The sequence below is a fragment of the Orussus abietinus genome, unplaced genomic scaffold, assembly GCF_000612105.2.
Source record: "Orussus abietinus isolate OABI.00-Male unplaced genomic scaffold, Oabi_2.0 scaffold48, whole genome shotgun sequence".
Classification (NCBI taxonomy): domain Eukaryota; kingdom Metazoa; phylum Arthropoda; class Insecta; order Hymenoptera; family Orussidae; genus Orussus; species Orussus abietinus.
Window position 1 is genome coordinate 54,107 of NW_019394242.1, and position 24,964 is coordinate 79,070.

Sequence of the window (24,964 nt, forward strand, 5' to 3'; positions counted from 1 at the left end):
TCAAACTACCTAAAAATTTTCAAGATGCAGGGATCCTAAGTGGATCGGGAAAAGCACCGATTCTACTATTTACTTCTTAAATGTTCGTAGTAAGAAAACTAATCCCATGTACCCTGAAATTTATTCACATCCAGGTAGTGCTTTCCGTTGCAAACTACCTGCCGTGGTTCTCACCTAAAACGTGTCTAAAGCAAAGAGAGGAAACCAATCGAGAATTAATCTCCCTTCTTTTCTGCCAATGCTGAAGCAATGTTTGATCCTGATCACAACTTTTTGAACATTTCTTTCGTCATTGCGTGCTAAATCGAACAGATCGATAGCCGGCGACCATACGCGAGAAACGGTTGATCCAAATCTCCCTCTCCAAAAGAGCAATTAAAAATTTGTAAAACGAGCACATGGTCTAGCAAGCCGGTCACTTTCTCCCGCGAAATAGGAATATATATATATATATATATATGTACGTATGTATGCACGCTTCATTGTTCCCGTCCTTTTATCCGCATAAGTACTATTCCGTACATGTAGGATAAGTATACGCACTCGCGAGCGCGAATTTCTGCATACGCTCGCTCTTGTGAGAGCTGACGCAGAAACAGCTGATCAGAACTACGTGGAGAGAAAGATCTTCGGACGAGATTGCCCGCGCTTTGCCTTTTAATTTCTGGCACGTTTTGCACGGATTTTAAGCACGGAAGGCGCAGCTCGCCGCCACGGCTTGATGCTTTCAAATGCGGCCGTCGAACAATCCGCGTTACTTAAACCGTGACAATAGGAGTAAGCGATCGTCAACTGGATGATTCTAGGGAGCGCGTAGTCACGATTGCCTTGGCCAATCGTTCACCAGCTTTCTCGAGCCCGAACAATTCGCGAACACGATTCGCAGATGTTCGATCCCCAAGCGATCGTTTTCCTTCTCGGTTCGTAATTATTCTTTCGACTTCGAGGCGTTAAGAGGATACGAAAGGCGCTAAGAAATTTAATCGACATCGATTAAGTAAAATTCATCTATATCCTTTTTGGTGGTAATGACGTTTTGAATACTCAAGTGGTAACATAAGCTGGCGCGTCCCATTACCGACACTTATGTTTAGGTTGGAGTCTTTTACAGTCTACGTTGGGAATTACACGAACTGAAGGGTTCTATGTGTCATTTTGGTAAAGTAGTGATTAAAATATCGATGTAAAACTGCCAAAATCCCATGAATTCATGACTGTTTATATTTTGACGAATCGACGTCGCCATCTGTGACTATTAGCTGCAACTAAATTTTTGCTCTAAAAACACGTGTTAGCCGCAGGACAAGCCAGCATTCCCTTGCAATCGTTGGTGAAAGTATTTACCACATTTTCCCATCTGACTCTGTAATATTCCATTACTACGGTATTCTAAATTGTTCGAGCTAGGCCCTGAAACTCGTTATCTTCGATTCGACTTATTAGATATTATTAATTCTTCTTCTTCTTCTTCTTTTTTTTTCCCCCATGAAATGTCCTTACACGGAGGATACTGATGTTTTGGGCTCAGAGTTGATTAAAAATTATGATTTCTTTGAAAAAATAAGAAACCACTGACTTTTTTTGTAATCACTATTAAAATCACAACTTTAAAAATGTATTTTAATTATTTCAATAAAGTCCTCGTTTAAAGAATTAAGTTAAATCGATATTACTAAAAATTTGTCATAATTTTTTTTTCTTAAATTCGAAAACGTACGAGCCACGATCCGATAATTCCCATTTTATGAGTGTGTAACATCATCTACAGAAGTGTTGAAGAAATGTTACCTTTATACGGTTTTGTACATTCAATTATTAGAAATATAGATAGATTGGGGAATCAAAAAGGAACTAAATTAGTACATCCGTTTAAACGTTTGAACAGTTATGCGAAGGCTTGTATTTTCCCGCAAACTCGACATAAGTGCGGAAAATCCATTTTTCATCGAAAAAAAATCCTTTGATACCCTTTTCTTCGCCTCGGATAATTTGAGTCTGTCTTATGACTGATCAGAAATAATCAAAATAAAAAAATTATGTTATTTGGTGCCGAAGAGGGGTTGCGAATGCATCTGATGTGAGATTAATTTTTCCTAAAATCACGTTTCAAAATGAAACTGGTGAAAATACAGACTCGTAGAATTTCACGTTTATCGGGTGTTGCAATTGTTGCGATTTCCTTAGCCCTGACGACTCTCTCTCCGGCTTTGCAACGTGGTAACTGAGGCACTTGATTCTTTTTTATTTACAGGGAAAAAAAAAAGACCTCTTGGGTATATCGTTCAGGCGGATTTGAATAATTTCTTTCTCATTCCGCGATCAAGTGATTTGTGAACATTCTTCATATCGGAAAAGCTTTTGCGACACGCATGTACAATCCGCCGACGTCGACTCGGTATTGATTAAACTTTTGTTACATTTTTTTTGTTCAACGACTACGCGGTTGCTCAACTGAAGAAGTCAAGGAACTTGACAAAGCTTTGCCGAAGTTCCTTTGTAAACCGTTCACTTTGATACTTTCTCCGCTTTAGTGCCGAAAGGTATGCGCGGAGGTTAAGCGAAAGACGAGCTTCCCAGGGAGGATCACGTTCCTGCTCTTATCGACCCGCCGATAACGGGGAGATAAGGGGCGAAATTTTACGTGGGATTTCGAGTTCCTTGCTAATTTGATAGTGACCTCGCTTATCCCTTGCAATGGAATTTTTTTGTTTTATTGACTTCGCACCGTCCGAGTTCGACAAAAAGGGCTGCAAAGGATCGCTGCTCACCGCAACATTTTCGAACGTTTTTTTTTTTAGCAGAAATTTACCGAACGTCTCGCATCGCATTCAAAATTTCTTCCCGAGCTTTCCATGCATTATCGGAGTTTTAAAGGCTGTGTAAAGGAATTTTTATGATCCACTTATTTTCTGTGATTCGGACGGGATTTCGGAGCGTGGCTGAAATCTCCTTGCAACCAGCCGAGCGTTCCAACCCGCTGAATTTGCCACGGTTTCTCGAGGAACGTAGGAATATTTTTAAATCGAATCATTTTCTCCGTTTAAACGAGCTCCTTTCTTTCTGAAGCTTTGAATTTCCTTGGAAATTCGCGGTATGGCGAAAAGCGTGGCTCGTCATCGTGAGTTTTCATTTTCCGTTATTGAATTCTTTTCCGTAGCAACAGGAGTTTGCGAAATATCGATCGAATCCTAGGACCATGAATTGGCATACTAACGCTAGTTCGTAATTGATATTTTCAACGTACGTTGATACGGTAGTTTCTTGGAAGCGTGCGCACTTTGCATAACCGGGTGTTAAGGCGCGCTCACGACTATAATAGATGCTTAACGTGGTTACGTTCTTCCGAGATTTTTGTACTTCAGAAGTATGTAGGAAGAGCGCGGTTCGTCGGAACCGTTTCTCAAAAATAGCGACACAATCGATGCGTCGCGTGACGAAGAGTTCCCTAATTTGGGATCGATACTCCTCGATGGACGATCGATCGGCGAGGTGGACCGGTCCGACGGTTTCGGAGATCCGAACGGATCGGAAACGTGGGAGCCGTCGTTGGGTGGCGCTCGGGACCATTCGGCGAGATCGTCGGGCGCCGTCGGGCGCGATCGGGGGTATTCGGCCGTCTGCGGGCCTCGGATCGCGGGGTTTCGGAACGCGAAGAAGGGGGGCGGAGGGAGGTCGCAGCCGAGTGGGCCCGAGCGGCGGCGGAAACGGCCGAGTCGCGAGCCCGTCCGGTGGTCGCGCGTAGTCCGCGTACATGTGGCAATCGAGCCGCACGGGCTCGAACGGTGCATGCGCGCTCCCTTCGTTGGACCTCGCCGAAGTGCAGCCCGCGGGTCGCGCGACGTCGCCGGAATCGCCCTAGCGCGCCCAGATACGCGATCGGTCCTCCCGTACCGCTCCTTTTCTCCCGCGAAAAGGACCCGCGGATATACGAGCTACGGGGGCGCGCCGTCACGCGGTTCCTTTCGCGTCGAGTTCCCGCGAGGTCGGTGGGCGCACAGGAGCCGACCCGTCGACGGCCACGAGGACCCTTTTCCCGGACGAGCAGCTCCCCGGGCACGGAGAGCCACGGCGACGAGGTCGGTTGCGAGAGAGCGCCCCCGTTGTACCGATCGGGCCGAAAACGTCGGGCAGCGAGCAAGTGCCAGGGAGGTTATATAATTTCCCGCGGCCCGAGACCTTTTTCCACGAGCGAGCGGGCCGCGGCGTGAGCTCGTGGCGTCGCGAGGTAGCCGAGCCGTTGTCCCGGGCGGTCGGGGCGTCGGTCGCGCCGGTCGAGCCGGTCGAGCCGATCGCCGCCACTGCGGGGCACCGCGGCGCGAGATGCGCCCCGCCGCGTGGCGCGTGCTTTGAGGAGGAGGACTTCCGTCGCTCCGCCACTCTCGGATCTTCCTGGAAAATCCTGGCCCACGCCTGTCGCCATGTCAACCGTAATAGGTGAGTCGACTTGACGACGCCGTCGGCGCGCCAGCGTCGCCAACGTTTGTTCGGAGGGTCGGTGCGCGCGGGAACGAGCCGGTGCTGCGCGCCCGGTTTGAAGATGGCGCTCCCCGGCGCTTCTGGCCGTGTCACGAGATGCCGGGTCGCGCGCCGAGCCGGCCGAATGTTTTTGGAAAGGGATCGCGTCGCGGCGGACACGTGCACCGAGCTCTGCGGTTCGAATTTCGAAGGTTCGCCCTCGGCGCGCAGGCGCACGCTCCGCGCGCATCCGCGGCTCTTGCTCCTCGAGGACCGGCCGGGCTCGGTTCCGCGATCTTTCGCCGATTTTCAGATAAGTCGCCCGAGGCGGCCACTCGTCGGCCACTCGTCGGCCACTCGTCGGCCACTCGTCGGCCACTCGTCGGGGAAGGTTCCCCGCAGTGCTTTCGATTATTATCGAACTCGAGCGCGGAATCGGGGGCTCGCCGACCGAAGGCTGGAACAGGATTTAAAACCGTGCGTAAATCGAAAAGTATCTGCATATGAACTCGAACTATACCTGGATACGCGTACGAGTTTACTTGGAGAGTTTAGGGGTCTTCAAGCAATTAGTGTCGCGCTTCGTGCAAGCTCGTTCGACGAAGTGTTTTAACGGATCCTTCTCTAATTCCCCTTTCCTCGTTTAGTTTGTTAACTTTCAATGGCACGGTGTGTATGTTCGCACGTTATCTAACGTTTTTCTTTTTCCATCATTTACAGTTAATCGCTGTTTACATTCGTCTTTGTTCTTGCGGTTAATTATTGATATCTAAAGTGAAATAAATAAAATAGTATAGAAATAATCATGCCCCAAATAGTCAGTCTTGAAAGCGTAAGAGGATTTCGTAGAGGAATGATTAAGCATAATTAACCAGTCGGCCCTTTCGACGTATGGGCGAGATTCGTATGTGCGTCCGGGCAATAGTGGACCAAATGTTGCCCGTAACGCTTATATATCTATATCCCTTTCACGGTGAACGGGTTATAATATTTCATGATTCTCTTTAACTCGGAGGTTTCACTTGCAACGCGCGTGGCGGCCACGCACCGATTTTTTTTTACTTTTTTATTTGACGGGTCGGTGTTCCCGTTTTCTTTTTTCATCCATCGCCATTTGGCTTGACCATACGTCAAGCGCGTCTTTTGCGCGGCCGTCTTCAACAGGTGAATCGATTTCGTCGGCTCGCCGTACTTTCGGGGCGGAGTATGCGCTCTCGGTCGCATGTCCTGGCCTTCGGTGAAATTGTTTTCTCCCGCGAGCGCGTCTTTTCGCGTCTTTTCGCGTCTTTTCGCGTCTTTTCGCGTCTTTTCACGGCGCACTCGAGGCACTCCGCCAGGGACGAGTAACGGTGACGCGCCGAGACGGCGACTCGTGTCGAGGTACGCCCGAGTCCGAGACTTAAGAGAGAACAGTGCCTCTCAACCCCGGCCCCGCATTACTTATTCCGGTTTTACGTCATCCCGGTTTCTAAAGAACGTCGCTATAGCCGGGCGGAATTCGCGGAGCCTTCGAAGGACTCCAAAAGCGAGCGGGAAATCGGCCGATCCATTTTCTGCTAAAATTTCGTAACGAAAACACTCGCATTTACATTTTATCGGGATAAGCCTTCATACAAGACAGTGGCTGTCGCCCTGAGAACAATATTTTTTTATTTTTCCTTTAAAGAAAATCATTTTCTTTAGCTGAGAGACTTTTTTTTTCTCAGTGTACCAGTGTTTCGCACATCTTTTGTATTTTACACATATATCCATGTATAATTCCTTGCATCTTTGTAGCGAGTATTATTACCTTGATAACGGCGTTCCACGAATTTTCCTGTTAATTAAAAGTGTCCCGCACCTTCGAGAAGGTTAAGGACCATCGATAGTTTCAGACATTTGTATATATATAAAATTCAAGGCAAGGAAGAAACGATTAGTTTTCTTATACATGTATATAAGATATTCTGCCTTGCCTTGAATTTTTTTAGAGTCTCGCTCTGTTTTTCTTTTTCTTTTTTTTTTTCCGTCGGCGTCGGTCTATATGGCGGAAAGTGCAGACACGTGGATGCAAACACCGAACAAGATTGTGCAAGGATGATACATTTGATTGCCGAGTGAAAATAGAAAACCGAAGGAAATTGATTAGCGGCGCAGGTTACGAGGTCGGGAATAAATGCGAACGCGTTAAAGCGCAAAATATGGTAGGCCATCGATAGGTGCGCGAGGCGCGTCGGCTCGGATCGGGACCAAAGAGAAGCGACGGAAAATGCGCATTCCGAGCAAGGCCGCTCACCGAGAAGGAGGACATCGAGCATCCGGGGAGAAACTAACCGTACTTCAGCTCCGTCGACGTCACCGTTGCCCTTTCTTTGCCGCCTCGTTGCTGGCCCGTTGCTGGCCCGTTGCTCGCCGCGACGCTCGGGCGATACGCTCGAATTGGCCTTATCTTTCTCCTTCTCTCTCTCCCTCGGGCTATGCGATTGGAAAGAGGAGGAGGAGGGTCGCCTCGGGGCGGCCGCCATGGCGGTCTAGCTTGCTGGGGAAAAAGAAAAATTAGCGCGCACTTAGCTGCGATTAGGAACGCCGTGCTAAGGCGGCGCGGGCGGAGTCGCCGTCGCAATTAGTCGCAAGGACTTAATTCGAGTCGGTCGGTTAGCGACCGATAACTGGTAGAGGTAAGCGGGGAAAAATCGAAGCGATAAGGGGCCGCGTAGTCGTTCCCCTCGATGTGGATAAACCGTGGACCATTTGCTTTGTACCATATTTTTTTTTCTTTTCTATCCCGGAATTTAGTAGGTCCTTTATTCTCGTATTCTTGACATCTTCAAGGAGAATTGGTACGTTTTTGTCGGAGTTTGTTCTAAATTGTCGTAAAATTCTCCTGCCCCTTTCGATTCTCACATCAGAGCCTTCGATAATTGTATACTGATCGAAATATGGGAGCTCGACGCCATTTTGGTTCTGGTCTGGGTTGAGTTAAACATTTTTTTTTCTTCCAAAAATCCAAACTTTGAACGTGTCAGGACAATTCTTAGATGATCAGGAGTGATGTGTCAAAGTTTCGGACAGTTTGGCCTAATACCTTTAAAAAAAAGTGTTGTATTCAAATCGAGTGACTTGAAGGGGGTTTCACTTCACCTTAACGACACCATCTTCAAACGCGACTACGCCTCGAGGAGAGGCACTCGAGTCGCGGAGAAAATTCCTTGAAAACAGGAGGTGTGAAATCGTCGGTCGTTTCTCGGTGAGCGTAGTTTTTTCTTCGTTCCGTTTCTTTCCCCGCAAGTGACTATACCGTTGCGAAAACCACGCGTGGCATGTTCGTCACTCGCGGTTTCGGTCCAACCCACGCGATATTCGAGAGGCGCAGGTGTGGACAGGTGTGGACAGGTGCGTCCCCAACGGGACATCCAGGGGACGGGATTCGCGGGCAGTGAAAGTACGAGATCTCAACGTGCCGATTAACGAAGGCGAATCGATATTCGATTCCTCTTATCGTGGGCTGACGGGGAATTCATCCAGTCTGGGTCAACACGTGGACGTAGGATGCACGGAACCGGCAATTCCGAACGTTCCATTGATATTCTCATGAAGGCAGTGATAAGGAAATAGCGAACAGAGGGGCCATTCTCTCTTTCCGTGTCTTTCTGTCTTTCGCTGTTAGCTTGCTTGTCGCCGTATTGCCCCGCGCAAGTGTTTAGCGTAAAAAGAGAAAAAAGAGAGAAAATGACCCTTTTGTTCTCTCTTTTTAGTTGTACCGTCTTCATCTGAACGATCAGTTTACGCGGTCGGTACATCTTATGCCCGTGGATGTACTGCTGAGAATTTGATAAAGAAAAACAAAGAAAATATACGTAATGTACACAGGGTGTTCTCAAAATGGTGGACACGGTTTATGTAGCGCTATCTTTGTCGGAAATGCAATCGAGAAGTTCTGTAATGTTTTTTTTTTATTTTTTTTTTCTTGTTTTATTATGGTGCATAGTTTATCCGTAATAATTAATCGATAAATAGCCAGTCAGGCGTGTCGATTAGCCGAACGCGTATCAGCCGCTCCCTGCTATCTGCGGTGGAGGGGCAAGACAACTTACGGCGAGCTTGTTTCGATTCGCATTCCGCTAATGGTTACGCCTGGTTGGCTATTTTTCAATTAATTATTGTAGGTAAACAATGCGCCGTAGAAAGAAAAAAAATAGTATAGGTCTTTCGATTTGATTTCTGACAAGGATAGCGTCGTGATAACTGCTCTGCATTCGGACGAAAACTGGCGAGTACTCGACATTGATTCACGCCATCTCGCGTTTCGTTATCCTACGGAATATCGACGGAAAGAAATCGTTGTGTTCTCGATCCATCTCGGAGATAATGCGAGATCGCAGCTTTTTTAACGAGCCTCGTTAGATCGTGAAAGTAAAGTCGGTTACACGGGTAACGACAAATTGGCCAGGGCGATCAAACGCGATGCCTAGGTGAAAGGGGTCTCTCGATGTTTCGAAATGGTTAGTACGCTTGTTCTCATCGGGATATACATATGTGTATAATGCAATTGCGGGAAAAATGTATATATTTTTTTATTATATATATAACGGTGTTTCAGCGGGGACACGCGCCGTTTCGCTAAATAAATCTCGTTAAGGTGAAGTGAAACCCCCTTCAAATCAGTCGATTCGTATACAACACTTTTTTTTAAGGGTATTAGACCAAACTGTCCGAAACTTTGACACATCACTCCTGATCATCTAAAAATTGTTCAAAATTTGGATTTTTGAAAAACATTTTTGAACTCGGCCCAGACCAGAACCAAAATGGCGTCGTGCTTCCATATTTCGATTAATATACAATTATCGAAGGCTCTGATGTGAGAATCGAAAGGGTCAGAACAATTTGACGACATTTTGGAACACTCTGGTAATCGATAAACTCGCATTTGAACGGGATAATGGCAAAAAAAAGTGTTATATGCGCTTCTATGCTAATACGATGGGAATACGAGGTCTCGGAGTGAAAATTTAATTGACCTGGAAATCACAGATGGCGTACGGGGCTCCTCTGCAGTCAATTACACCCCCAGAAAACATGAATCCAGAGAATTTCTGGAGTTTTACTTCGATTTCTTTATAATTATTGTACGTAAACGACAGGTGGAGTATGCCATTTGGTACAGTACCCAATATAATTCGATACAGCTGTCAGTATAAAAAAAAACGTTGGCAACGTAGGCATTTAGAGAAAATCTTTTTCATTGACGTTGATCAAGTTCCTCGACGTGTTTCACTTCATGTTAAGGTGTCGCGTCCTCTTCGGAAACCAAGGCACTCCGTAAAGCCGGAGTTGCCGATAAACGGGACAAATAATTCCGATTAATCGCTCACTTTCTCTTTGCGAGAGAGATCCCGCCGTGAAGGATCGTCGATACATTTCCTCGTTTTTCACCTTTTTCTCATCCAAGCCTGAGAATATCGCGTTTGGAGCAGGCTCGCAGTAGGTCTTTCGAAACGTACGGCCGGCACGAAAGAACAACCGCGTTAACGTCGCTTTATACCGCGTTAATGCCGATTTACATCGCGGTAATTCCGCGTTATACCGCATTACGTGCCACGTTATATACCGCGTTATGGCACGTCACCGATACGCCGAGAAAGATCCGTTTACACTTGGCGCTGTCGCAACGACCGATTACTTCTCGTAAGCCACTCGGATCTCGCAAAGGGTAAACCTCTCCCTTGGAGAGGAGAAGAGGCGCGTCCGCATCTTCTTCGGTCTTCCCTTGAGACGTTGGCGGGGTCCGCGTGAACTTTACGACATTCCGCGATCGAGAGAAATCTGCCAATAAGCCTCCTTTCTAATCATATCTTAATTTCGCATTCCTTTTAACGGCCGTCGACGGCAGACGTGTAATATCGTTCTTAACTTGCATTCTTTTCCATATTTCTGTTGGCAGTTTCGTGACCGCGGTAATTTCTTTCCCCAAATTTTCCTTAAGAAAACTGCCCTCGAAAACGAAAAATAGCCGGTCAGGCTATAGTAGTGGTATAAATTCCACGGTTAATAATATGTTAAGTCGGCGGGGAAGAAAATATAGCCGAAGATGTATCCAGAAGATGGAACACGAATTCACGGTACTCCTGTTGAAATACGAAATGGATTTTACTACACTCGTATTTTGTCTCGAATATCGGCTGCATTAAATGTTGCCACACTTTTCGTTTACGTAAATGTACGTCTTTGTACATGTTATTACTTAACCGCGCCTGTGATGTAAACGTGCGTCTTTTATGTCGTACGTCGTCGGTGGTTAAGCGAGTTTCGTAGGTAGCAGATGCGGCAGAAAATGCGTTCAAGAGGAAGACCCTGGTTTATAGATTGATTTATAAAAATGACGTTATCTTCGTTGGGAGTCCTCGGGTACGGGAGTCAAGACGGGAGAAAAAGGCTAATTTTTCCTCGGTGGCTAGAGGGACGTCGGCGATGATTTATGCGTAGGTGGGTGAGTCTCGTCGGCGGGAGTACGTGGTGCGTACCCCCCCCCTCACAATGCGAGCGACGTTAACTATGCGAACGACATTGACGAGATGTCCTTTGATGTCGCCGCGTCCTCGCCCTCTTCTCCCGAGGAGGAGGAGCTCGTCCTCGAGATAACTCGCAAGATGAAAACCAAAGGGCTCGGTGCGAGTCCACGGCAGAAGGGTAATTGAATTCGAAGGCTGCTTTAATCGACGTCCTTTGAGTGGTTTCCGCTTTTATTGGCAATTTTTAACCGCCCAGCAGTCGCGTTGTATTAAGGTAGGTGAAACGCGCCGAGTAATTTCATCCAACTAATTCCATATCTACGGAATTTGGTCGTCGCCGATAGGTAATCATTTTTCACATAATCTTAATTATCTAACGGATGGGACTCTAAGAGGAGGCAGAAAGCTCCTCGAGCTTCCTTGTCGTTTGAAATCCTCCAACCGGTCGAGTCACGGTTTCGCAAAGGTGAAACGGAAAGTCACCGTCGGTAAAGAAACGAAAAGGATTTTGCAGTATACATATATATAATAATTTATCTTTTTATCTGTCACGCGGAACCTCCACTGGTTACGGTATTTCGCCCTGATGGAAAAGGTCGAATTGTCGTATCTAACGATTGTCGCGACGTCGCGAATGATAGAAAATCAAGGTATTGGAAGCAAGATCGTCCCTGAGATCGATTGTGAAAAGCAAGGACTTACTTTTTTCCCTAGACGAACGACCTCTGTCGGCGAGACGAGGAAAATTGCGGGACAAGCGAATTGGATGTAGACACCGAGACGCACCGTTTTATATCTCGCGCGTATTTTCAGAGCGGTTGTTACTTATCCTAGAACAATGATTCTTAATCTTTTCGAACTCACGGAATCCCTTTAATTATGTACAGGAATAATTTTCGGGCTTCCAAAATCACCAAGATCATATTAATCTATCAACAGAAATGAGCCGTCATGCGCGTTGGACGCGAAATTTCATTTTTTTTTCTCTTAATTTTAATTTTGTTTTAAATGCCAATAATTATCTGGGAGAATGACGCACCGATACAAACGAAAACGTACAGACAAATTGTCTCAATACTAGCACACGAAGATGAAAGTAAATAGTAATTGACTCTAAAATAAATAAAATAAGCAAATGTCTAACTATCCGTTAAGCTCCTAATTCTTGACATGCGAACTTACACTACCGTCACATAAGAAGTTTCGCTTCAATATGCAAAAATGTCTGTGCAAATGTTGTAAGAGGAAAATACGCGGAACACTAATGTTCCGAGGGACCCAGCGTCGACGATCATTGACGTAGAAACGAGCCAGTAACGATCTTTTAAGCCTCGGGCTTATTCGAGTCTCGAAATCCGTCGGCAATTGTCCATCGTTAACTGCCAGTTGACGTCGCGAACGAGGTGACGTCACCGAGCGCCCTCGTGCACCTTCCCTCGAGATTTCGGGAACGCTTTTGCCGGCGACCTTCCTCCGTCCCTGAGACGTTCCGCGACGTTTGCAACGTCTCGTCGAGCCGCGACGGGGAATGGAGGGGAAGGGCGACTCGTTCGCGTCCACCTTCACCTCGTGCCCCGGGAACCCCCGGGAACCCCCGCGCGCCCCCGCGCGCCCCCGCGCGCCCCCGCGCGCCCCGTCGAGGTGCGCGTCCTTTTTGCACCGACCGTCGACAAAATGAAACGCCGCGTGCGTGTCCGATAGTCTCTCCTGTTAACGAAAGTGCCAGGCACTCGTTTCAATTCCGATGACCTTTCGCGGGGTTAACGGACCGCGATTCGATTTAGATAGAAAAGAGTCGTTGCGACCTATCCCGTTGCGCCACCGGAGGGGGCGACGGTCGACCTCGACGTTTTTCCGGATCGGAAATCGTGGATTAACCTGGCCAATCAAAAAATCACGATACATCGGAGTTTAATAATATCCTATCGGAAATAAACATCCACGCGAATAATGAATTTCTTCTACTTGCGTTAGAGATGAGGAACGTCGTGTAAAGAAGAATGCCTTATTATGCTTACTTTATGTACATTCATATTTTCGGATTGGGTCGGACCTCGGCTAGAATCCCAGGAGACGGCGGAATCAGATATACCGAGTCAGTTTCCTTTTATTGGAAGGAGGGAGATGAAGAAAAGCGGGGGAACGGGTCAAAACCTGAAGAGGCAACTTTATTTTAAAGACAGATTTGTGACGACATTGACTAACAGGAAAGTCGGGAGAAAACGATATCTTGAACATCCGGGACCTTAAAGGCTCTCCCTTTATTGCGAGTTTGTCGTCCAGGAGGATTCTTAGCTTTCTTCCGTTTACTTGGTTTTCCTTCTTTTGACGTAGAAATGCGTATTTCTCGAGGACGAGTGTGGGAGTAATTGCATTTCAAAAATGAAATATATGCCACGTGAAAGAGGGAAAGTATCTATGTAAAAAAAAATAAATTTAAGAAAATATTAAGGTGAAATGCGTCGGGACATTTGATTGACGTAGATAAAAAAGATTCTTTCAAATACCTACGTTTTTTAAAACCTTTCACGCGAATAAGACCTCGTGTCATGTTCAAGTTAACTGTTATAGAAAGCCAGCGAAATTGTCGAACAAGTATACGGGAGGTAGAGGAGGATTCTCGGAGAGCCAAAAGTGCCAAAAGTGCCAAAAGTGCCAAAAATAAATGTGAAAGGAATAAGGAGTGTCCGGAAAAAAGTGAAGACGCCCGGTGAATTCGGCGAGCCTTCGACTATCCACGTTAAGTTTTGAAAAATGCATTCTACGTTCAATTTGCTGTGCAAGACGACAGCTTGAACTCTGCCGATACGTTTTTCTTTGATTTTTTTTTTCTCCGTAATCTGGGTAAGAAAATCCGACCTTAGCGTTGTCTCGTTTGCTTAACGGATCTCACGTCTTGAAATTTTAGCACGTCGTGTTTCTCGTGAGTCTCGAGAACACCCGAGAATTTTATTTCGACGCGTCCTAGTCCTAATTTGCGGGTTAGCTTGCCGCGCGTGGCAACGTCGCGCCGCTGCGCACGTGGCGCGCGCAGACGGCGCGTGAAAGCACAAGGCAGCGTTGCGTCCGTTGCGGCCGAGCCGGCAGACGAGATGCGGTTTCGAAGGATCGCGAATTAACGCCGTTGCATCTCGTTACCGATTTCCCCGAACGGCTCGCTCGAGTTGATCCAATTCGGACCGCGGATGGATTCCCATCCTCTGGTCCCGATTTACATTCGAGCCCGGTTGCCGAAAAAATAAACGCTATTCCATTGGCGGTTTCCATATTTTTACGGTAAAACGTATTCTAAAGAAATCCACTGCTCTCGCAAACTATTCGTCGATATTCCAGGGTGATCCACGGTGATCCACGGTGAGCAGTTTAGCGCGTTTTTTCGAGGGTCTCATACCGAGTAATTGAGACGTAAGAATTTGTATACCTCCGTTAGCACCCCCATCGAAACGTCAACCTCTTTTGTCTTCGGGGTTGCTCTAATTTATCCTTAAAAGATACGCACGTGCAGACACCCAAAAACTCGGGGTACAAAACCTTTGGAACAACTCCTGGTTACTTTCATAGGGTGACAAAACATCGTTTCCTTAAATCTAGTGAATCGGTGCACGTGCCAGGCCGACGCCGTTTGGATGACTCGTTTTCGCTCGCACCGCGAGTCCCTGTCAGTTTTCTTAGCATCCCGTCGAAGAAACTCCTTGGGCAGGCGGATACGATTCGCCGGGGAGGAAAGAGGCGGCCTGGAGCGCCGGTGAGAGGAGCGCGCCGCCAGGCTTCTCTCTCTCTCGGGGTGTCCGAGGCTGCCCCGCACTCGGACGGCCTTGCCGGCAATGCGGCACGATTCTAGGAGCCAAAACGCGGACGTCGGCTCGCCTCCTCTCTCTTTCTCTCTTTCCCGCTCCCCGCTCCCCGCTCCCCGCTCCTCCCTCATCTCGCGATGCCTTTCTGGCATGGCCGCCTTTCCCTCTCGCTCCCGGTTTTCCCCGTTTCTGTCTTTCGCGTAACTCTCTTCTTCCCCCGTTCGGGCTCCCTCCGCCGGTAGAGACTCCTTAACGGCATTCCTGCCGGCAACGGATCGCCGCGCGATTTTCCCCGTCCCGCTACTCGGGAAGACCTTTGCGAGCCGAGGGGAGCGGACTGCGGAATTCGCGGAATTCGCGGAATTCGCGGATTCGCCGCGCGCATTGCCCGATGCTTAGACGCGCCTCCCTCGGATTGGGATAATCGGCAGATTGGGGACGCGCCGAGTCGCTTTCGATCCGGGCTCTTGATCGAGTTCAATGAATTGGGTTAATTAACGTACTTCGTTCGTGACCTTCGTGCTGCGGCATTTGGCCGTTTCCGCTTCGCTGCTACTCAGGTGATATGAATTATGTCGAGAAATGCGGTCGACGTACATGAAAATGATTTTCCTAACGTATCGTTTGAAACAGTTACCCCAAAGTTTACGTTTATATTGACCGCGGTAGAGAGATCGAAGTAAAATTCCAGAAATCCCTTAGATTAAAGATTCTTTGAACTCTAATCTCGGTCAGTGTCGCCATCTGTCGCATTTTGTGGTAACTAAATTTTCGATCCGAGAGCACGCGTTGCGCATTTATCCGAAAATTCCACGGATACTCGTTTATTAAACCTTTCTCGATATTTCCCCCACGAATCCGTAATGTTCGATTACCGTATTATTCTAAATTGTTATGCGTAGGTCCTGGAAGTCTTCGTTTCCGACCCTAAGTTTTCAAAGGGCGTGAGGTATTGAAAATATGTATTAACGACGCCAGTTTGGTTCTAGTATGGGATAAATAAAAACATGTCTTTTTTGGAAAATGAAATTTTATGGGTATCGGGACGTTCCTTAAGGCCTCCTTAGGTCAAATTCAAATTCAAACCGTGTAGATTGAAGTTAATGAAGCAAGGATGGCAAATGAAATCAATTATTACAGTGAAATGTATGAAGTAAACGGTCTTCGGTACGATGTAGTAGAGAGTGCAGAAGTGCATAAAATGTTATAAAATGGTACGTTATTTCGAAATATATACTCAACCTTAATCCAATTTTTTCTATCTTCCTAATATAGACCGAAAAACTAAAATAAATAATTAAGTTAGTATGAACATGTGAGTGTCTTTTTTCAGACGTTACATTCTGTTACGAATATTTTTCTAAAAATATATCTATAGAAGCTGGTGTATGTAACGAAAAGGTGCAAAACCCATCAGGTAATGAAGTGGCTGAAATAATACACGACGTACATGTACTGTAAGCACTGATTGCTAATATAATTAATATAATTAATATAATTATATTAGTAGTCAGTGCTATAAGGAGGTTAGGTTACACAACACTGGATGCCGCCATATTATGATCACTGAACAGTCCATTCGGCAGAAAATCGCAACATGTTCCCAACTCATCGGTAATCGCTTTTCTCCTCCGAATGCACCCAATGTGCAGTCCGTATTTCGATGGCCCGGCTAGGTTTGAATTCTGCCTCGGGGGGCTTGGAGCGGCAACTCGTCTCGGGATTTCGCATTGGGAGGTTAGAATCGAAAGCGGCGAGATCGGAATCGATCCGTTCCCGGTCTCGAGTCTTAAACCGCGCACGCCGCTCCGAAGCCTCGCGGACGCGTTAGCGTTGTGACATTTAGCGCACGTACCCGCCGCACCGCTCGCTCGAGCGGACCGGGCTGGTTCTCTCTCAGTTCCTGGGAGAAAGCGCCACCTTTACGCTTGGCCGGGCAAATTTTTCCTTCAATTTCGTTTTGCTCGCTCGCCCCGGACCCGTTGTGACGGAATCGGCCAGGGGAGAGGGAAAAACCGTGCGCGAGAAATTTTACTCGACGCCGACGCGTCGCCGTTTCCTCGAAACCTCTCGATGAGCGTACAAAAGTCCTAATCTCCACCACCCGTGAGGTGGCAGAGACGAATGGGAGCTACGCGCGCGTAGAGAAAGTGGCCTAGAGCGGTTCTGCTATTCGATGAAATTCGAGCCCTACGCCCTGCCAATGGAAAATCTGGTGTCACGTTGGTCACAATTTCACGTAATACCCGAAGCGAACTAATATCACACCTGTGCACGTTTATACGCATTGTGCATAAGGGTGACTTATTTTTATAGTCGAAACGTGCCTCCCATTTTATTTTCGTATAACTTCCTACAATGCGACGTCCGTATGGCTGAAATCCCGGGGCCACGTGGACCCAAAGCGACGCGGACGCGCCTTGGGTTAACCGCGCGCATGCGCGCGAAGACGAATAGCATCGTCGAGGACGCACACGTGTCGCGATGATTGCGCCTTATATATACGTAATATATAAGGAGGGCACACACGCGGACGCTCGGAGAGGAGAGGACGGCCCGATTCTTGTTGGCGAGTAAATCCGAAACAGGTGGCTCGCGGCCGCTGGACGGAGGAGAGCGGAGGAGAGCGGAGGAAGAGAGAGCGAGCGCAGCGAGAGACGGGCCATTCAAGAAACTACGCGGTTACAGTTAGACAGTTAGGAATGCCAGTCACTTTAATCCATAATACTTGCCATACCTTCGGAGCGCGCGAGTCGATGCCCCGGTGTACCGGGTGTGCCGCGAGCGCGCCCTCGCGGTCCACGAACCTTGGCGAAGGGCCGCGGACCGCGACGCGAGGAACGGGGAAACGGGCCGAGGGCGACGCGTGCGTCGACGCTGGCCGAATTAGTCGCTTCCGGCTTGGCCCCGTTCCACGGGCGCGGATTGCGACGACTCCGATTGGCCAGCTGGAACGCTCGCCGAGTCGCCGAGCGTTACCGAAGACGGCCGAACCTGGCCGAACCTGGCCGAATCTGCGCCGAGGAAAAATTCGTTGCGACAGCCGACGTTCTATTCGCCCTGCAGGAGTATTTTGTTACCAAGTGAACGAGCGAACTCTTGGTCGAAGATGTTATTGTCATTTAAATACGGTTGCATTTGTTAAGTCTTCGGCGGACCTTAAACGCCTTTTAAGATGGAAAGAATGTACCCTTTTCGCGGATACGGCGATGGGATATGGATCGTTCCTCTTAGGACTGGAGAAAGTTAGGTCTCAAGTTGGGGCGTAGACGATTCGTTAGAGCGATTGGTTTAAAATCCAACGACGCAAGAATAGCTCGTCTTTTTGTTAGGCTATAAGTGACACGTGTTTTTGCCAATTCACGTTCCGTGCTTCCGGGAGCGTCGAGGGGAAACGCTGGGGTATTTTTTATCCAATGCACGTATACGCGCGCACGTCTCTTTGTTTTTTACTACATGCATATTGCAGTTGCAGAACCTTGAGGCAGTAAACGGTGATGTAAGTGCAACTCGAATTAAACGATATTTTATCAAGGTTCGAAACATTTTACCATTTGTGGCAGTGTTTTAATCCTCGTTTTTATCAAATCCTTTCTTTCATACAGATCGCATACCCTATCCGGAAATCTATCACATCTGTATTTCGTTCTACCCTATTATTTTGGTAATGCCGTGTTTAAATTCGTAAGTTCTCGTTTCCTTCAAGTTGAGATTTTTTATCTCATCGGTAAGCTATGCGAGCGGTTATCCGGCGTGCGCTACAGTAGGGATCTCGTATATCCTGTGCAACGTCCTTGGTCTTCCTGTCGCGATCTTCCTTATCGGCCGAGGCGGGAAACGACTGGACCTGGAGTTTCGACACGGCATTCGCAGATGGCGCCACCGAGGCCACCCCGCTCTCGTGGGGTCGATTCGTCCTTTTAATCTCTCCTCCGTGTTTCTTCACACGTAACGGTCGCATCGATTCCCCATCCTTCTCCTTAACCTCGGCACACGTCTCCCGACGCAGCGACGTAGCGTCGGGACGCGTGGTACCATTAACCATTTTCGTCTGGTCGGCGTCGCCGTCACCGATTGCCACGACCTTGCGGCTGCAACGCGAATCTGCGCCACAACGCGCCATTATGCATCTTCCCCTCAGCACGCGCATATCCGCAGACCCTTTAAAAAATCTACAGGAGGACATAATACAGTCTTCGAACATTCACTTAATTGAGATGAAGAATTCCACGATATAAACTTACTGGATGAACATTTTTTTCGTTTCATTCTTTTAATTTATATGTTTTCATCCTGCGTCATCCCGAGGTTATTGGTATCATTGCAAATTCAAGGGGATATCGTTAATTTGACCAAATATTTACTAATTACTCCGATATTAAGACAGTTGATATTGCTTTTGTGAATTAAGAACAGCAAATGTAGAATATTCGCTATGGGCGACCTAATTTGACAATCCAAACGTAACTAGCTGCCAGGGTAGACCCGAGACGATGTATATATTTCTCGTGGGGTCATTTATACCTGGAAACGAACGTCTGATACCTATGAATTTAATTCATTTAGCTTCGTGGAAGCTGAATATTGGGAAATTGTACGGCGGAGAAGCGCGCGGTTAGAGACAGCTAGCTCGGAAAAATATCGATTTTCCGGAGCCATGGAAGGTGCGAGGACAAGAGGGGAAGAGACTGCGCTCGTGTCTGTCGGGGGCGATACAAAGGCGCGCGGCGGGCGCGCTGGCGGGTCGCCCGTAGTACAAGGGTAGCGCAGGCGGTAAGGTTAGGGTGGCGGTCATTGACCGGCCGGGAGGGCTGCTAATATCGACCCTCCCTTTGCCGGCGCGCACTCCCTACTAACCTCCCATGCCCCATGCCGGTCCCCCGTCCACCATCCCCTATGCCCCGTGCCCTCGTCGCCGGCACCGGCACACGAGCACGGATTACTCTACTCCGAGAGCCACGAGGTCTCCATGCTACGTCCCAAGGTCAACGGCTCTTCCCCTTCCTCCCTCCTAAAAATTTAACCTCTCCCTTGCCTTCCCTAAAAACGTATTCACCAGAGGTTAATCGTCGATCATTTTTGAAGAAACAATGATGTACGAGTCGGCGAGGGATTAGGATTTTAGGTTTTCTTTTTTTTTTCTTAATCCCATCTACTGGAAGCCTGTTAATCGACTTTATCTTCCCCGCAATCGCCATTTACTTCCAAATTCTCTGGGAGATAAATTATTAAGCCGTTCCATCGACAAACGGAAGTGCTTATTTATGTCCCGATTTATTGCTCGACCCTCGGAGATACACCGGGAGGTATATGTATACATTTTCGATGATTCGGTCCGGAACGTTTCGACTAGTCTAGCACGCCGTCGCCGAATGCGCCGCTTCCACGCATCAAGTCACCGAGCTACTTCCCAAGGTCGGTGGATCGTTCGAGCTTCGCGACGGGCGGCGAACTCGACCCTGTTGGTTGCCCCTCGCAACCTTCGCTTTCATCCAAAAAATGCCGTTTTTCCCTCGATCACTTCACACTCCATTCACCTTGCGTCCCCTCGGTCGCGTGTCACCTAAAATCCGCATGCGATTACAATTTTTCCTCTCGTTTTTCTGCGTTTCGGTATTTTGATTTAAAGCTATCACGGCGGTCATCGGAGACCGGCAACCGCTTTAAGGTGAAGTGAAACACGTCGAGGAACTTGATCGACGTCGATAAAGAATATTTTTTTAATGCCTACGTTGCAGACGTTCGTTCTTATATTGACAGCTGCGTCGAATTATATTTGATATTGTACCAAATGGCATACTCCACCTGTCGTTTTCGCACAATAAATATTAAGAAATCGAAGTAAAACTCCAGAAATCCTCTGGATTCGTGCTTTCTGGGGCCCTAATTGACTGCAGGAGGGGACTCCCTGCGCCATCTGTGATTTTCAGGTCAATTAAATTTTCACTCCGAGACCTCGTATTACCATCGTGTTAGCATAGAACCGCATACAACACTTTTTTTGCCTTTATCCCGTTCAAATGCGAGTTTATCGATTACCAGAGTGTTCTAAACTGTCATAAAATTGTCCTGACCCTTTAGTTTCTCATATCGGAGCCTTCGATAATTGTATATTGATCGAAATATGGGAGCTCGACGCCATTTTCGTTCTGGTCTGGGCTGTGTTAAAAAATGTTTTCCAAAAATCCATATTTTGAATGTGTCGGAACAATTCTTAGATGATCAGGAGTGATGTGTCAAAGTTTCGGACAGTTTGGTCTAATACCCTTACAAAAAAAGTGTTGTATTCGAAGGGGGTTTCACTTCACCTTAACACCTTCTACGTTTATTTTGGCGGGGAATGTTAAGTTAGTTTTGAATGTCATAACCTCTTTCTACGCAGGAAGAATCCCTAATAATAATCGCGGTCGGAGGTTTCTCGAGGCCTAGGGGTAATGCTTCCTCCAATGTGCCCTGAAACTCAACTTCGGCTTCCAGTTTTGCCGGTCCAATCGGCGACGCGGATTCCGTTCGAGTGTTCCATCAGATCTTTGAACCGAGCTCGGGGGAAACGACCGCGAGAGGACTCCCGAGAAACGCGAGCACGAGAACGCGTCTCTAAAACAGGCCGGTGGACTCGCGGGAATAATGAATCGGACGTTGGGCGGGGATTGCCGGGAACTCGCGAGGCAGACGGGACGATTCCCGATTCTTTTCTCTGTCCGGTGACCGTGAACGCGCTTAGCCCGCTGCGAGTCCTATGAGTCAGCGGCCATGTTTTCGTGCGAGGACTTTGAACCGCGGTCGGCGTCGCCGACTTAAACTACGCAATGTGGCGAGCTGGCGAATCCATCTCCGACAATAGACCCGATAGATACGCAAGAAGGTATACCTCCCGTGTCGTTAATTTCTACTTTACCAATTTATGTCCCTGCTTGTTGAGTATTACTCCCCGCGATGCCCCCACCACTGCCGACAAGCTTCGGGCGTGATTTGAATATTTGATTTTCAATGATCTTCCCGCCAGGGGTGATTCGAATTTCCGCCCGGTATCGTATCGCGGGTCTAGGGCATGCTCATCGTTTTAAGGTGAAGTGAAACCCCCATCAAATTAATCGACTCGAATAAGATAGTCTTTTTTAAGGGTATTGGACCGAACGTCCGAAACTTATACACATGACTCGTGATTGTCTAAGTATTGTCCTGACACTTTCGAAATTTGGATTTTTTTATTTAGCCTAGACCAGAACCAAAATCACGTCGAGCTCTCATTATTCGATCGATGTACAATCATTGAAGGCCCTGATATGAAAAACGAATGTGTCAGGACAATTGTACTACGCTTTAGAACACTTTAAACATTTCGGTTAAATAATCGCAACGGTTGGCGACATCGACGAAGAAAAATATTTCGGTCGTTCCCATTTGCTTGGCATCTTTGCTTGATCCCGCTTTCGGGGGTGCGGGCATCGACACCTCCGATTGTACGATAGCTTGTCGGTGAATCAGAGACGAATCTAATACCGACTCGGGGGCAACGAAGGACGCACCCGAACGGGGGTCGACTACCTTCCCTCAACTCCTAAACCCAGCGGTTTTTGCCCCTATCTAGACGGCTAGACGGTCCCCCTTTTCCATCATCGTATCCATTGCCGTAGCCACCGCTTCCTCCATGACACGCACACCGCACAGTGGGCAACAATCGGGAAAAACTGACCAAAATTCAAAAAATCAAATCATTTATTTGAAATTTGGGGGGTTTGAGGTCGCCGATAACAAATTTGATATCAGTTTTCCAAAAAACAAAAAAATTTTTTTAATGATACTCGGTACTCGGTGATTTTCGAGATTGCTGATAATGATTTTAATATCATTTTTTAACAAATAAAAAATGACGGTTTCATAATCGCACTAACAGTATGTACAAATGTTGAAAGATTTACATGGAAATTGGATAAAAATCAGTGTCATACAAATTTTTCGTATTATATATCAACATGTTTTATTAATTATTATAGTTACATGAAGGTTAGAAGTCATTGTGCTAACGCTACTCACTCTTAGACCCAGAATCGGAGTCACTATGAATCGATACAAATTTGATAAAAATCCATCTACATTATACCTAGAGTCTTCTTCTGAACATTCCAGGACAAAAAGACCCCAAACTAGAAATTTCACTTTTTTTATTTTTGGCAAGGTTTTTTCGATTTTTGCCCACTGTGCACCAGCGCAAAGGCGTAAAAAATATAAACGTATTCTCGCACACGTTGGAGCAACGAACTCGAGGCTCTCTCCATTGAAACTTGCTTCGAAGGGTTTCAGTTTCTAAAGATCGATCGATCGATCGATCGATTGACCTATCGATTGATCGCAACGAATGAGAACTAAGGAACGTCCGATGTATGTGTCATGTCTCCCATGTGTCAATGTTCATATATACAAGGAAGGAATGTTATTGCAATTAGAGTAGGTACGACAGTTGCTGTTATGCATATTATTATTATTATTAAGATACTACCGTGAACTGATAGTTTTTTAATGCTATTCTTTGTTGCATTTGTACCTAAAGAAGTAACATTGTAGGTATATTTAACGGGATAAGACCAGTGGAACGTGCGGTTAATATATTGTAATAAAATTGTCCATAGCTGTGACACTTCGATTGATCATATTAACAAAGCAGAAGTATTACTACTAACGATCTTAAAATAATAAATTCTCGTATGCTAGTTATTAACGCTTACAACCATCGGATTCATAATTTTGTTTCACAAGGTAAAAAATTGTTTGGAAATTTCATGTAATTTAAATACCCAAAGTTGTATTGAGATTAGAAATGTAATTTGGGGATTTAAATTAAAATGCAATGTTTAGAATTCCGTGACATTCTATATGGAGTTTTTCAATTAAATTAGTGAAATTAAAAAACACGTATATTAAATACACTTATGAGGGTCTTATAACTTCAGTATACCGTATCCGAATAATACTTCCAGCACATAATTCAAGAATTTGTTATAGTTTTAATCGGGTCAATTTCGCCTTGGCATGGCAGAACCATCTCGCCTGTAATCTTAGAAAACGATCGAAGGACCGCACTAGCGGTCACCGTTTGAATCGTAATTTACCCATTGGCAAGCGGTTATCTAATAGAAATGCGCTCTCCTTTCTCGTTTCGCGATACTCGCCACCGCCGCCATTTGCGACACTCGGTTCCGAGAAGAAAGGCGCTCATATCGCGCCCGACGGATTTCTCTCTTGCGAGGGCGGCGGTGCCGCAAATTTTCCGGCAGAAGCGCGAGGTGAACGTCGCCCGACCCGACGTCGTTAAGTCGGGCGTGCTCTATTTCTAGTCCCCTAAGTCTAAATCGGCCTACGGCGGTGCCGGCCTCGGCGGGGTTTTAGGTTAAGGCTGCTCGGAGAAGCGTCGCCGCTAGGGGGTCGGTTTAGGGATTTTCGGATGATCGGGCCGCGAGATCCGGAGGCGACGCCCGCTCGACGCGCAGCCCTCGGGGAAGCCGAGGCGCGCCTCCCGAGAAGCCCGCGAGGCTCGAAGTAGGTCGTGCAACCCCTTCGAGCGAGCGAGCGGGCGCGCATCCTAGACCAGCGGCGAATCTAGGCTGCAACGGCCAGCGCTAGAGTGTGCATATAGGTATCGATCGCGACACGGTACACTGCAGGCGGCCTGGTGCACCGGCGAAACTGGGTTACCCGCCTAACCTAACCTAGGCGAGCCGCCGCGACGCCGCCCCCGTCCGCCGCCCCCGTCCGTCGCCCGCCGAATCGCGATCGATTTTTCCCCCAAGACGCGACGCGGGATTTTCCCGAGTATCTGCATGTTGATGCAGTTTCGATCTGACCTAACCTGACCTAACCTAACCCGAGAGTTGGTCGCAGGGACAAGCCTTCCTCCACCGCCGCGGGGTGGAGGAATCGCGATCGATTTCTGCCCCGATTAAAGCAGGACGCTTGCCTAATTCACGTTTTACTAAATCCTGTACCTAGATGTCGGTAGGTTTCGTACTTATAAAGGATTTGTGCTCGTACGCGTTACGAGTAGTTGCGGATTTCTGTGAACTCGGTGGAATACGCAACCCACCTCCTTGAATAGATTTCTTATTCCGAGTAGTGGCACCGATATACCTCGATGGCGTGGGGAAATAATTCGGAGTAATTAGCGCAGTTGATCGCGACGTCGATCGGCTGCCCGAGTGGGTGTACCGGAGAAACTAGGTTATCCGC

The 24,964-nt window shown here is 47.3% G+C and overlaps 1 protein-coding gene across 4 annotated transcripts in view; it reads left to right on the forward strand.

Annotated features, from left to right (window-relative positions):
• LOC105694666 (eukaryotic translation initiation factor 4 gamma 3) overlaps positions 1–24,964 on the forward strand; it is a 77,820-nt gene that overhangs the window by 3,891 nt on the left and 48,965 nt on the right. The window contains exon 1 of one of the 4 annotated variants that reach the window (XM_012415544.2): positions 4,291–4,434. The exons of the other annotated variants lie outside the window; for them this stretch is intronic. Within the exon in view, the coding sequence (XP_012270967.1) occupies positions 4,419–4,434 (16 nt within the window). The 5' untranslated portion in view covers positions 4,291–4,418. Of the gene's footprint in view, positions 1–4,290; positions 4,435–24,964 lie in introns of those variants that run through there. 4 annotated transcript variants of the gene reach the window in all.